This window comes from Hippoglossus hippoglossus, chromosome 22 (genome assembly GCF_009819705.1).
Source record: "Hippoglossus hippoglossus isolate fHipHip1 chromosome 22, fHipHip1.pri, whole genome shotgun sequence".
Taxonomy (NCBI): Eukaryota; Metazoa; Chordata; class Actinopteri; order Pleuronectiformes; family Pleuronectidae; genus Hippoglossus; species Hippoglossus hippoglossus.
In genome coordinates this window covers 8,981,877-8,994,154 of record NC_047172.1, presented here as the reverse complement: position 1 = coordinate 8,994,154, position 12,278 = coordinate 8,981,877, and the positions used below count along the sequence as shown (strand labels likewise).

Below are 12,278 nucleotides of genomic sequence, written 5' to 3'. Positions count from 1 at the left end.
AGCAGAGCAGTGAGGGGTGAGCCAGGGAGCACGGAATACCACCCAACCAAAACATGATTCTCACCCACAGCGGCAGAGAAAGAGATAAGGAGGCCAAAAAAAATCAGCCTCATCACTGAAGCTCACATCAACACCTTAAATGATTCATTTGAGTGTAAGCGAGTGTTTCTGAAAATGAGCAGGATGATAGGACACCGGCCGAGTACGTACACATCACTGTAGCAGCTGTGTCCTTTATGAGCAAGGTGGCACAGCCTGAGTAAACATGACTATCTACTTCATCCAAGCCCCAACACTATCATAACACTTGAGTCCTAGAGGCTAAAGACAACTTTTGATGGCGGGTTTTCTGCACAGCCAACTCTGGCTTGTCGGTGAAGTACCCTACAAACCTGTCCTAACAATAGTCTGCTCTCTTAGCAGCCTCTTCAAGTTGGTTCCATGTGTAGCTGAGCCCCCTGTTCCTCCCTCCCCTCTTTGCTCTCGTGTTTTTTTTTCCATCACTCCCTCCTGGTCTCGTCGTCCTCATCGGGAATAAGTGACTATATAACAAATCGGTGAGGCGGCGCGGACTGCCAAGGTCATTGGGTTTGTAAAGGGGAGCTGGCTAACGCTGCCCACAGAGAGTATACCATGCCAGTTTGAGCGCAGTCCAGCGCTCGTATTGCTGGAGCTCAGTTCCTCCTCCCTGTGCCCTCCAGATGGATGACACAAACCCCGTTCAGCTGTCAATCGATCCAGCACTCTGCCCAAACCAAGGCCTCTCTCCCCTCTAAGATAAACTTATACCTACACTCCCTCTACACTCCCTGTCTACACAACTGTAGATCATTTTTTGAACTGATATGTTCCCCGCCGTCCTCATTTTTTGAAATCTTTGCCCACACGACCTTCATTCTACAAAATATCTTCGCACAGACGAGAAAACAAAAAACAACTACAAACAAGAATGCCGGGCCAGTAGGTGGTGATAATGTCTACATCAACGATCCGTCAAATACCAGAGAAGAACACTGTGGTTAAGTAATATTGGGGAGGCAGACATCTGTGAATGCTAGTAATGTCGTGCAGTGATGCTGAATTTTGCTGCAAACTTGTAATTGGACCTAGCGGTGCAAAACAAACGTAGACAAACCGGTATATCATATCGCCCCCATTGGCGTTGCTGTTGCTCGCTCATTACCCAAAGCAACAGTGGGCTCGGACACACAGAAACCGGAGGCATTTTGGAAGGCGCTTGTAAGAATCGCAGTTTAAGTGACTTATAACGACGTATGTTTGTGGACGAGAGGAACAAACGCAGAGGAAAAAGTTTGTGTGGCGAAATATCTGCATTAGTGTGAACAAGGCGTCAAACTTGTTCTATCACGGTGCTCATTTCTCCTTAGTCCCATTCTGATTTATCTTACAGTAAAATCTCTTACATCATGAAGGTACAACAGTGTTTGGGTTTTCTTGCATCTCTAAAGGATTTAGTAATTATTTCTGAGCAGGATTGTGGGAACTTTTCACTGATGCAACATCGCCAGGGTGATTTTCTCACACTTGAAAAAACCCAAAGACTTGGCCGAGTAAAACTCATTATTACTTATTCACAGCTTTTGTAATTTGATTATCCAGTCTCAATCTTCTGCCTCACCGAGCTTTAATTCCACATCCTCATTAAAAACTAAACACTGTGTAAAATGTGAGTGTTAAGACAGTTCAGCCTATTTAAAAAATAAAACTCACCCAGATGATAGAAAATATTGATTCTTTCTGTTTCATGCTAAAGCTGGGCAGCACTGATTGGATCCAGCGTTACAAACAGGGTTATCCCCGGTTTCTATTTGGAAGTGAAGCAACAGCTCGGAGACGCACAGACCAGGTGAATACAGAAAGCAGACCCAGTTTGTAAAGAGCTCTGGGCGCGATGCCATCCACCTGGCAGGGCCCCCGACGGGGAGGCGGCCACAACAGAGACCTGCCAGCTCCCAACAGAGGCTCGTTGCCAGGAGACGCGTGGCTCCTCCCCCGGCTTTATTTACTGCACTCCTCATCAAGGTCATAGCCAGTGTCTCTGCGGCGGAGAGAGGAGCGAGAGCGACACGTGGCTGAGAGAGCGAGGGCTGAAAGTGTGTGAGGGGGGGGGGCGTCTAAGTGATATGGTTAATCTCCATCTTGGACTAGAAACTACCTGTCGGCGCCGCTGATTTATATCACCTTTATATGCTAATTTTATCCACATTCTGCTCTGTAGCTGCTGCACATTCAGTTCAGTGTGACCGAAATTCAATTAAAAATAGTTTATTATAATGAAAACGACAGTTTGCATTTAATCTAGTCGTTAAATTTTATGTAAGGGTGTAATCTCAGCTAACTGTCATTTCATAAGTCATTTTTAAGTTATTATAATTATTTAAGGGGGGAAAAATGCTGCAACGTCACATATTCAAGCTTTTTTTCCCTAATAATTAGGTCAACTGATGATTGTTTTCACAGTTTATTAATTCATTACTTTATCCCAATTTATCATTTTGTCCAATCCAGAAAAAGCCCATAAAACCCATTAAAACTCAGTTTATTACAACCTGAAGCAGAGAAAAACAGCAAATAATCAAATTTAAGGAGCTGAAGCCAGAGAATGTCTCACATGTTTGCTTTCAGAATGATTTAAAGGATTAATAACTTACCAGAGGAGTTGCAGATTTATTGACAAATGAATTAAATCAACAAGTTGTGTCAGATCTACACAGAAGTAACTACTTCAATACAATCGGAATAGTTAGTGTCCAGAGGCAAACTGTGCAACAACTACCAGCTCTTCAGATTTAAACTGGCTGAGGTCGACTCCCCTTGTTCGACATCACACATCTTAGATTTGGTCTCTCTATCACACTGGAGACGACTGTTTCTCCATCTTAACTTCTGTCTTGGTCACACACACATTCAAATGTCCACCCATAGTGAAAGCGTTTGGTAAACCACATGGAGACATTCAGAAGGGAAATTTATCATTCAAACATTCAGTATAGTATATGCATAATATAATTATTAACAGTTTAAGAATTATTATACATCTAATTTCCTCTGCAGACCTAATATTTAGTGGTGCCTGTTCTTCCCAGCACTGTGCAGCAGCTTGAATGCAACACTGTGTTACTAATCCCAGTAGTGTCAGTGTCATATTGTGAGTGTGGAGCTGTGTAGACCCATTCAATCCGACATCCACTTACAGTTCATTACTCAACATCTTGTACAAGTCCCACACATGTGACTTTTCCCGCCGGACCCGCAGAGAGAGAGAGAAGAGAGAAGAGAGAAGAGAGAAAGAGAGAGAGAGAGAGAGATCTAAAAGTGAAAAAAAAACACTCACATTTCGTTGGGCGTTCCAGTTTCCGCCTCCCTCTTTTCTTGTGCGGCGTCATCAGGCTGTCGTTGTCTCTTTCTGAGTCGTGCTCCTCGCGACTGGCCAGGAATCCGTTCTCCTGGGAAGGGCTCGGGCTCTGACCCTGGGAGCTGTCCTCTGCCCGGCAGGAGGAAGGGCCTCTGGGGATCCCGTTCTCCACTTCCCTCTTCTCCTGTTTGGGGAAGCAGGCGTCTGACGTCCTGTCTCTGCGCCCGCCCATGTCTCCGTTGTGGACCTGTGCCATGGACGGCCTTCCAACCCCGGGGTAGCTGTTGCCCACTCCGTCTTTGAGGGCGCCACAGCTCTCAACCTGCCGGCAGAGCAAGGGAACGTCGAAATGTTAACATCCTGGCAATCTATCAACTTTATAGATGGCTGTTGCCGCAGCGGTATGTTACAGTTGGATGTGACGAAGGTGTACGGCATTGTTGTGCCTGTCAGATGCTATGACACATGTAGCGCTGAACAAACTGTAGCCGTCTGTGCAGTAAACAAGCCCTTTCAGGATGTACAGCAAATCATCCAGCGTGCTTGAAATAAGACCATCTGAGCGAGTGACAGTAAAACAGCTGGCGCTATCACAGTGATGATAAGCACTCTTCCGACTTTGTTGGCTAAATGGGTTAGCTTGAATTGAGATTGTCAATTAAAGCTTTCATCCATTTCATATTAGATGAGCTCAATTTCATCCCCTAAGCCTCCTCGGCTGCATCTGAGCAGAATCAAACACGTAGCTCAACTTCTACACTTATTAGCCGGTGAATTATGGCGTTTCCTATTTAGCTCTGTTAAACCAGAGTTGTAAAACTTCAAAGCTGTGCCAGTAAATCTGCTGTACAGCCATTAAGTTGGGAAGTGAGGAAGGGATTACATTACAGTTCATCAGGTACACTACTGAGCTATCTGGAGTCATGCATTCATCATTACAGCAGCACGGAAATATGTAAAGAATGTTGGCTGTTTGACAACGGAGACGGTTTTTTCTCTCTCTCCGTCCAGTTTGAAACGCCCAGTTAAACTATTTCATTCTATGCATGGGAGTAAATTCAAAGAGCGCTGACCCAACTGAAACTGCAGTTCAAGTTACAGCGGCAGACATTCAGCTCTTACACCTAAAAAAAGCACCAACAATCTGAGAGGGCCTAGAAATCAAATCTAAAGTGTTTGAGGAAACGTGATCGTGTTTCTGCCGCAGTCTAAAAATAGTTAAAAACACACTTTCTCAGACAATCCCATTACTGGTTCAGGGCGAGCAGAAAGTGGAGCATGTCTTGTGAGATCAGACTGTCAACACTGATGAGAGCGGCGCTGGCGCTGGCGCTTTCATCTCCTGCAGATGTAGGTACAGCAGTTTGCATTGAAGGCAGGCGACGATAACACCTCAGGAGGCGTCAGTCTGCCAGCGAACACAAGACCCTGTGCTGCAAGCTAAAAAGGTCAAATGTAATCTGATTCTCGCAGGCTGAATAGGCAAACACGACGTAAACTGGCTTTAATGTGACCCAGAGACCCATAAAACCTCTGTGTGAAGAATAAAATGCAAACGGCACAGAACAAACTTCAGTGGAAGTCGTACTGTATCATAAAAATATATAGATCAAGCATAAAAGTTGGTTTTTGAACATTCTTCGCACCACAAAACTATAAATGCTTTTCATTATTGTAGTAACTGAGAACACGTTTACTATAAATGTTACACTCAGGCAAACAGTGGCGCGCTTCAAAATCTATTTGACTCAGAATGAAAAAAACAAACACAATTCAGACAACATTATCATTCATAATCAGTGCGCGAATCAGTGTGCGCGCACGCACGCACGCACGCACGCACACCTAATTCTAACCCTAAAACCAAGTCTTAAGCCTCAAACAGCCCATAAAGCGATGATCAGCCAAAAAGATATAGGCTGTATGGTCCTACAAAGATTTCTTGTACATACATACAAAAACATACACACACACAAAGCAAACAAACATGGAAACAAACACGAAACAAACTCATGGTTGTGTGTTCCAGCGCACACACACAACTACAACGACAGAATTATGCAACAGATTAGTGGCCCAGTGAACTACACGAGGCCCCAGCCAGAGGTCAGAGGTCACAGTCAGTAAATCAGGCGGCTCAGACAGGCAGACAGAGGTCAAACCAAAACACTGACTAACTAATCCAAACTACTGCTGCGGCATTACAACTCACCCCCCCACACCACCCCCCGCTGCCACATGTAGTCGTTTATAACATGTTTACTAAAATATTCAAGCTGTTATTCAAGCAATATTTCAACAATGGGTCAAAGAAGATGTGGAAGATAAACCTACAGATAAATATCATCCAACTTGAAAGTCCTCAGCTATATGTAGTATTTTTTCGGTTCATTCTTTTTTTTTTGTGCAACGTAAATTTACTGTCTCGGTTTAATGTCACTGCTCATATCAGTGTAGTGGCAGAAAGCTGTTTTCACCTTAAATGACTTAAATCTTACCGGCACCAAACTGAGCATTTAGCCGCTAAAGAGTTAGATACGTTACTCAGTAGTTGGTGGAGACCAAAAACAGAGAGAAAAAGATGAATGAAAAGACGTAGGGCTGATTTAATTATACAGTAGATTTTAAATAAATTACTGTTGATATTTAATGCAAACCTCTGAGACCACTGACATGTTTCTATGGTATAAAATATACAGGCGGACAGACTTTTTATATATTGTTAAGATAAGATAATGTTATAATGATCTCGAGGTGGGAGCAGATTACTGAATGTTATTACCAGTTGAACATTCTTCACCCTCCTACACTGACTGAAAGCACTGGGTATTACAGTCTTGACCCATGATAGTAAAGAGGGGTCAACAGAAGTTAATATTTAAAATGTAAAACCCTGTGAAATGAGGTGAAAGAGTTTACACTTTGCCTCTTTGTGTATTTTCCCTCAAAAGGTTAGGCTCAGGTAACATACCACCTTTATCAGCAGCTCTACTTGTGTTTTTACCACAGATCCACGACGGAGAACCTTCCGTGTCTGTTTGAGGCACATTGTAATTTGGCAGCTACGTGTTTGAGTGACAGTCTCGTTTGGAGAAGAAGAAAAACAAGAGTGAAGCAGCGGTCGTCTGACGTCTGCGCATGTTTCTGATAATAGCTTTTTCTTTATCGTATATTGTTACTGTCACTCAGAACCTTCATATAGTTTTATCTGGAAATATCTTTCCAACCCCATTTTTGTTTTGTGGAATGACTCTGTTTTTTAGTTTTATTTTTTAATTAATGAACATGATCTTTAAGCACAGGCTGATGTGATAAATGCAAATGTTAAAAAACATCTCGGGGGGGGGAAACAACACTCCCAGATACATGCTGGCCCAAGAGTCATTATCACATCAGGGCTTTTAACTACAAAAGTAGTTTACAAATTCGTGTAGTTTCTGTGTGTGACTTACAAACATGGTGTAATGTTTATTCATCAGTACAAAGACGTGCATGTACCAGGCTGATGATATATTGTGCAGATATTGAATTCTTTTTTTCCCACAACCCAGTGTTTCACCAAAACCTTTGACTATGAAGGCAAACACTTAAGGCTGAGTTACAACTAGGTCAAATAATATGATAGAAGGTTTATAGCTGTTCCAGAAGGCCTCACTCCATAGGGGGAATGAAAAGCCTGCTGTCATAGAGAAGCAGGAGATGTAGTAAAATGCAAATGGCGCACGGTGCAAGTTCAGGCTTCACCAATTCAGTCTGACTATCAGGATGTGTGGAGACGTTGCTGTCCGATAAACCTCCACAGGCATTTTGTTTGAAGGATGCTGAGGCCACAGCTGACTCCAACCAAACCTGATGCACCAGATGTCTTTTTTACACAGAACCATCTGGGGAGGATTTGCCGGAGAAAGGCAGGCGCTTTTAAAAAAATACTCGACAGGTGATTGGATGAATCATCCGTCGATCACCGTCTATCACGGTTGCCGAAGCCATTGACGTTTACGTTCACACATGCACCTCCTCCGGACAAAATACGGAGGAGGTGCAGAGTCCAGTGCATGTCTGAAAGCAGCTTAAGAAACTGATAAGCACACTCCCTTTCACCCCATCTTTGAGTAGGAGGTTTCAGAGCAACTGCCACAACTTCAGGTGAACATGCGTTGTATAAACTATTTCCTTTTTTTTGCCATGTTGCCTTTTATTTGACCCGGAGATATTGAAGAGACAGAGGAAACAGCACAGATTCTTCACCATGCTCAACGTCCAGCTGATCTCTAATCTTGACTCAGAGCAATATTCAACCAAGACATGTGGAAAACTGACAGAAAATCACTGTAAAACCATCACTATATATGAACGGATGGATGTAGATATGACAGTCAACACTCACTGGAAACTGCTTGCGCTTTCTTCCCGGCTTGCCACTTTTACAAGGGGCACTGCTGTGAGCAGACTTCTCCTCCGGCTTCAGGTCCATATCCAGTATCGTGCTCTCCCCCTGTGAACAGAAAGAACACACCATGATTTGGACACAGTATCCTCCACATATTTTATTTATGGGGATGTCAAGTTTGCTCATAAGGCCTGGATGTCTGTTCCCATTATGAATTTGTACATTCACCTCAGTCAAAAACACAGCAGAAGTGATACTAGACCCACAGGACGCACACAAAACTGCACCTCGGTAAAACACTTGAACATTTGGGGGAAGTGCAGCGGGTCCTTGAGTGGGTTTGGTTGAGTGGACAATGAAACAGATAGAAACTGAATGACACGTCCCTTTGAACTCGGCTGAAGTGAAAGCTCCGCGGACGCAGCGCTGACCTTCCTCAGACAATCCCCCTCTTGACACGGCTACAAAGACGTCGGCCGGCCCCCACCTTCCCTTGCTGCAATTTCTTTTTGATTAATAAAACCGTCTACCCCCGCGAACAAAGCCCCATGTCCGCCGCCACCAAGCACCCCTGGGGTTGATGGGAGAAAAGATGATCCTAATGTAGATGCTTTGAGTGTCAATATTGACTGAATAGGACCACCAGCACCAAGTCTGAATGCAAGGCCATTCCTGACAGCTGCGGTGGGGGGGGTGGAGGATGAGGTCCTTATTAAATTCCTCTAGTAGTGAATGCAAGATTCCATCAATAATAAATTTGGATACTTTCAACGATGATAGAAGACTGAACATATTTCATTACTTTGTCGTTGTACATGGATTTAAATTCAACGTGGGAATTCCAGAAGAAAAGTAGAGGAGAACTCTAAATTGACCATATGAATGTGACCTCCCACCAAATATGAGCTGGGATTAACTCCAGCCCCCCCCCCCAGGGATAAGCGTTACAGATAATAATAATTATTATTTTTATTATATAATTCACATAACCAGGAATAAGTGAAGCACCTTTAATGACTCCAATAAGAATCAAACACATTACAGTTACATCATCGTTCTGCCTAGGGTGTTAGGTGTTAGACCTCTTAACATGATTAAAGAATAATGGTGATATGCAGGCTATGGAGCAATGAGTGGTGTATTTCAGATATGCACATACACACATATGTGTCCCTTTACGTATACTAGTCCAATGCCCCTTTCTCTTTCTGCAAAACTGCAAAAGTGACTTGGAGTAATTGAGGCAAGAAAAGAGAGGCTACAGGACGCAGTCTGCCGAACCCTGAACTCTGAACGCTGAGAATGAAACTTGTTGCATCTTCTTATCTACCTGGAACTCTGAAGAATCTCTGCGTGGATTCAATAATTCTGCAAAAAATCATTTTGTTTTAAACCTGCTCACGTCGCCGCTCCTTTGTTCCAATGACAATTCCAAAACCTCACAATGTGCACTTTAAGGTCTTGTCCAGCCCATATTAGATTTGGGCCGTTTGGCAAACTCCAACTGCAGATGACGGTCATGAGTTATAATCAAAAGCGCCAGGGCAGCTACTGAAAGGGCTTTGGGGTGAGAACGTTTTCTGAGCTGCTGTTTTCAAAATTAAGAGTAAACTCTGAACCTAATTTAACGTAATTCTGTCTGTTGATGAAAACCAGAGCTGTGTGGTGACGATCACATTAGGGTTTTTGGTTAGTTATCCTCAAATATTGACCGGCTGGAGTAACGTATCACTGATATCAAAATGTGTGATGGTGTATTGTGAGATTAGCACCTGTGGCCATGTTTAAATACTGCTGCCGCCATTTGGAGATATCAACAATTGTAACCACGACTAAAAAGTTTGCAGTGGAAATACGGTTCAGGTCACAGAATAATGTGTAACACCAACCACAGACATTTGCAAAATCTCATCATCTTCTTATTTTTCTGTCTCTATGTTGTCGACTGTACGGTTAAACCCCCAAAAAGCATAAAAACACTCAAGGCTTTGGAGGACGATCAGATTCCAAAAGACAATTGTTAAATAATGTAAAAGGTGGAGGATGACAATAAACACAGGCATGGGTTTGAAAGGTCAGGCCGTGTTACTCCCTGAGAGTGTTTGCTCCTCAAATGGAATAAATCCATCAACCATTAGTGTCCCTGGGTGACAAACTGATTTGCATAAAGAGATGGATTTGATCGGAGTAAGGAATCATGTGATTAATGAGGTTATAACTGATTTTAAAAAATGGCATGAAAACTGAATATTAATAACTTTCTGTATATAAATACAGAGGTTTGCTAATGAGCTGTTACAGGTTCTTTCAAAAGTAGATGCTTTTGAGAGAGAATGTGTTTTTCCCAGACATGGTGCCGGGTCCCGCTGTAATTGAATAGAGAGTCTGGTGCTCTGGTTTTTTTCATTACGATTTGCATAGATAATAGCACGTTTTTGAGTGCCGCCTGGTGAGCAGCCTCATTTGGGGGAACCACTTATACAGATGACACAATTCAGCAGTGCCTGGCTATATGTGCGGGAGTAGCCTAACCAACTCCGCTCAGCCTGAAAGCGTGGACACACTGAATGAAATTAGCACGCCATTTTCCCACACAGCTTCACCCTATAAAAAAAAAAAAAACAGAAAAAGCCTGATACATGATTTGTTGTAGCCCGGAGTGAACCCTTCTACACTGTCAATATCTCTGCACTATTTCCGTCTGCTTAGCTGGTTATTTAAGGCAATGTCTGTTGCCAGGCAACAAGACTAAGGGCAGTACTGTGTAATGGGAACATGGAGGAAGAGGACAGCCGCCCCCCCCTCCCCAGTAGAGCCATTCCAGCTCCAGTTCAACCTACACCAGCCAACGCCCACGTCACCAACCACCATTACACCAGCAAATTGTCACATAATCCAGCTTCACCGAGCAGCAGCGTGCTCGTGATGCTGCTGCCGCCGTGGAGCGTGATGCTGCAGCTGCACATGGTCTGTAACAATGAGCGTGTCTGCATCATGGAGGGTGACACGGCACTCCCCTGTGACTCGGATTCCTACGTGAGAATCAGAGCATCAACGTCAATCAATGCACCTAAGTCCATCCCAGTAAGTCTTTGGATTAGAGGGATCAATAAGGCTTTAGCTTGACTGACTGATTAACTCCATTCATAAAATTGGGGACGATTTTAAATGGCTTTGACTTGAAATAACAGCACAAACCACATTGCTCTTATTCTAAGCCTCAATCCAGGCATTGTCACAATGATAACACTATAAATGCTTGAAAAGCAGCCTCATACACACATATCTCCATGCACACTTTCATACAGATTCTCTTTAGAGATATTTCTGTAAAGATTCTAAAAGGCACATTACACTGCAGCGGTGTTGAAAGAGCTCAGGAGTTAATAATCTCCTTTTAAATCCGCTCTGGTTGAGTTTAAGGCCTTTAAATGAAATTGCTCTTTCGAGTGACGGGCAAGTCAAATCCAAAATAATCAAGAGCTCATTCAAAACCCAAAACATGACTGAATGAATAAATCTGAGAAACCCCCGACTCATCCACCAAAGACGTTTTTACACATGAACTCCAAAGAATGTCTGGACATTTGAGTTTCTCTGGAGTTTGGAGATTCTCTGCTCAGATGTGTTCAAAAACAACAAATAAATATCGGGAACGTTCAGGTGAGGGGTGGCGCAGCGTGCAGAGGCGGGACGTGACCTATAAATTCCACTGTGGAGATCACGTGTACAGAACATCAACACTGGCATCCACCCTCATAACTAAAAAACCTCTCCTGACATCTTCGTCCCTGTCTTCTACGTGTGTGACACTGCTTTTTCATTCTGAAATATGTGTTATCTCAGGGTGACTCCTCCCCTGGGCTCATTCGGACATTATCCAGAGGTTTTACCAGGGGGCCGGCAGGAGAAACTCCAGCGAATGTCCGCGACCTCTGACTGGGACATTTGCATTCTCACATGAAGCCCCGCCGGAGAATGTCAGAAGATTATCCAGAGCTCGGTACATGTCTGAAAGCAGCTTTACATATTAATTTTAAGAGGATCCTAAGAAACTCCTCCAGTGACATTCCTGAGGCGAACCTCTACATTTCACGCATGTTCCTTACCATTCTGCTTCCAGGTGAGTCGGTGAAGTCGGAGCCTTTGAATGCAGCGGCTGTGGCGTTGGTGACAGTGTTGGACGGCATCACTGAGAGTCTTATGGGCTTATGGGAGATAGTAGATGATGATGATGGTGATGATGGTGGTGGACTAGGTGGGGTGTGGATGAGGAGATGAAAAGAAAACTCAAATGAAGAAAAATAAAGAAAACGAGAGATGATCCCTCTTCTCTCTCTCCGCTCTCCTGGAAGATGAGAAAGAACAGAAGCAATCAGCAGTCGTAATACACTTTAGTTTTGCAGCCTTGTTTGCAAAGTGCATGTTGTCGTGTGTATTTCCTTTAAAATCAGTGCAGTTACATCTTATTTCCAGTCACTAAGAGGCACTTGCAGAGCCCCAGCCTTCCCT

The 12,278-nt window shown here is 43.5% G+C and overlaps 1 protein-coding gene across 5 annotated transcripts in view; it reads right to left on the bottom strand.

The window, feature by feature from the left end:
* The window catches only part of LOC117755954 (DNA (cytosine-5)-methyltransferase 3A-like), a 38,022-nt gene that overhangs the window by 24,614 nt on the left and 1,130 nt on the right, over positions 1-12,278 (bottom strand). For all 5 annotated transcript variants that reach the window (XM_034576145.1, XM_034576147.1, XM_034576148.1 and 2 more), the window contains exons 2-4: positions 11,876-12,114; positions 7,764-7,871; positions 3,356-3,698 (exon numbers count right to left, since the gene is read on the bottom strand). In XM_034576145.1, the coding sequence (XP_034432036.1) occupies positions 3,356-3,698; positions 7,764-7,871; positions 11,876-11,956 (532 nt within the window). In that variant the 5' untranslated portion in view covers positions 11,957-12,114. The remainder of the gene's footprint in view (positions 1-3,355; positions 3,699-7,763; positions 7,872-11,875; positions 12,115-12,278) is intronic.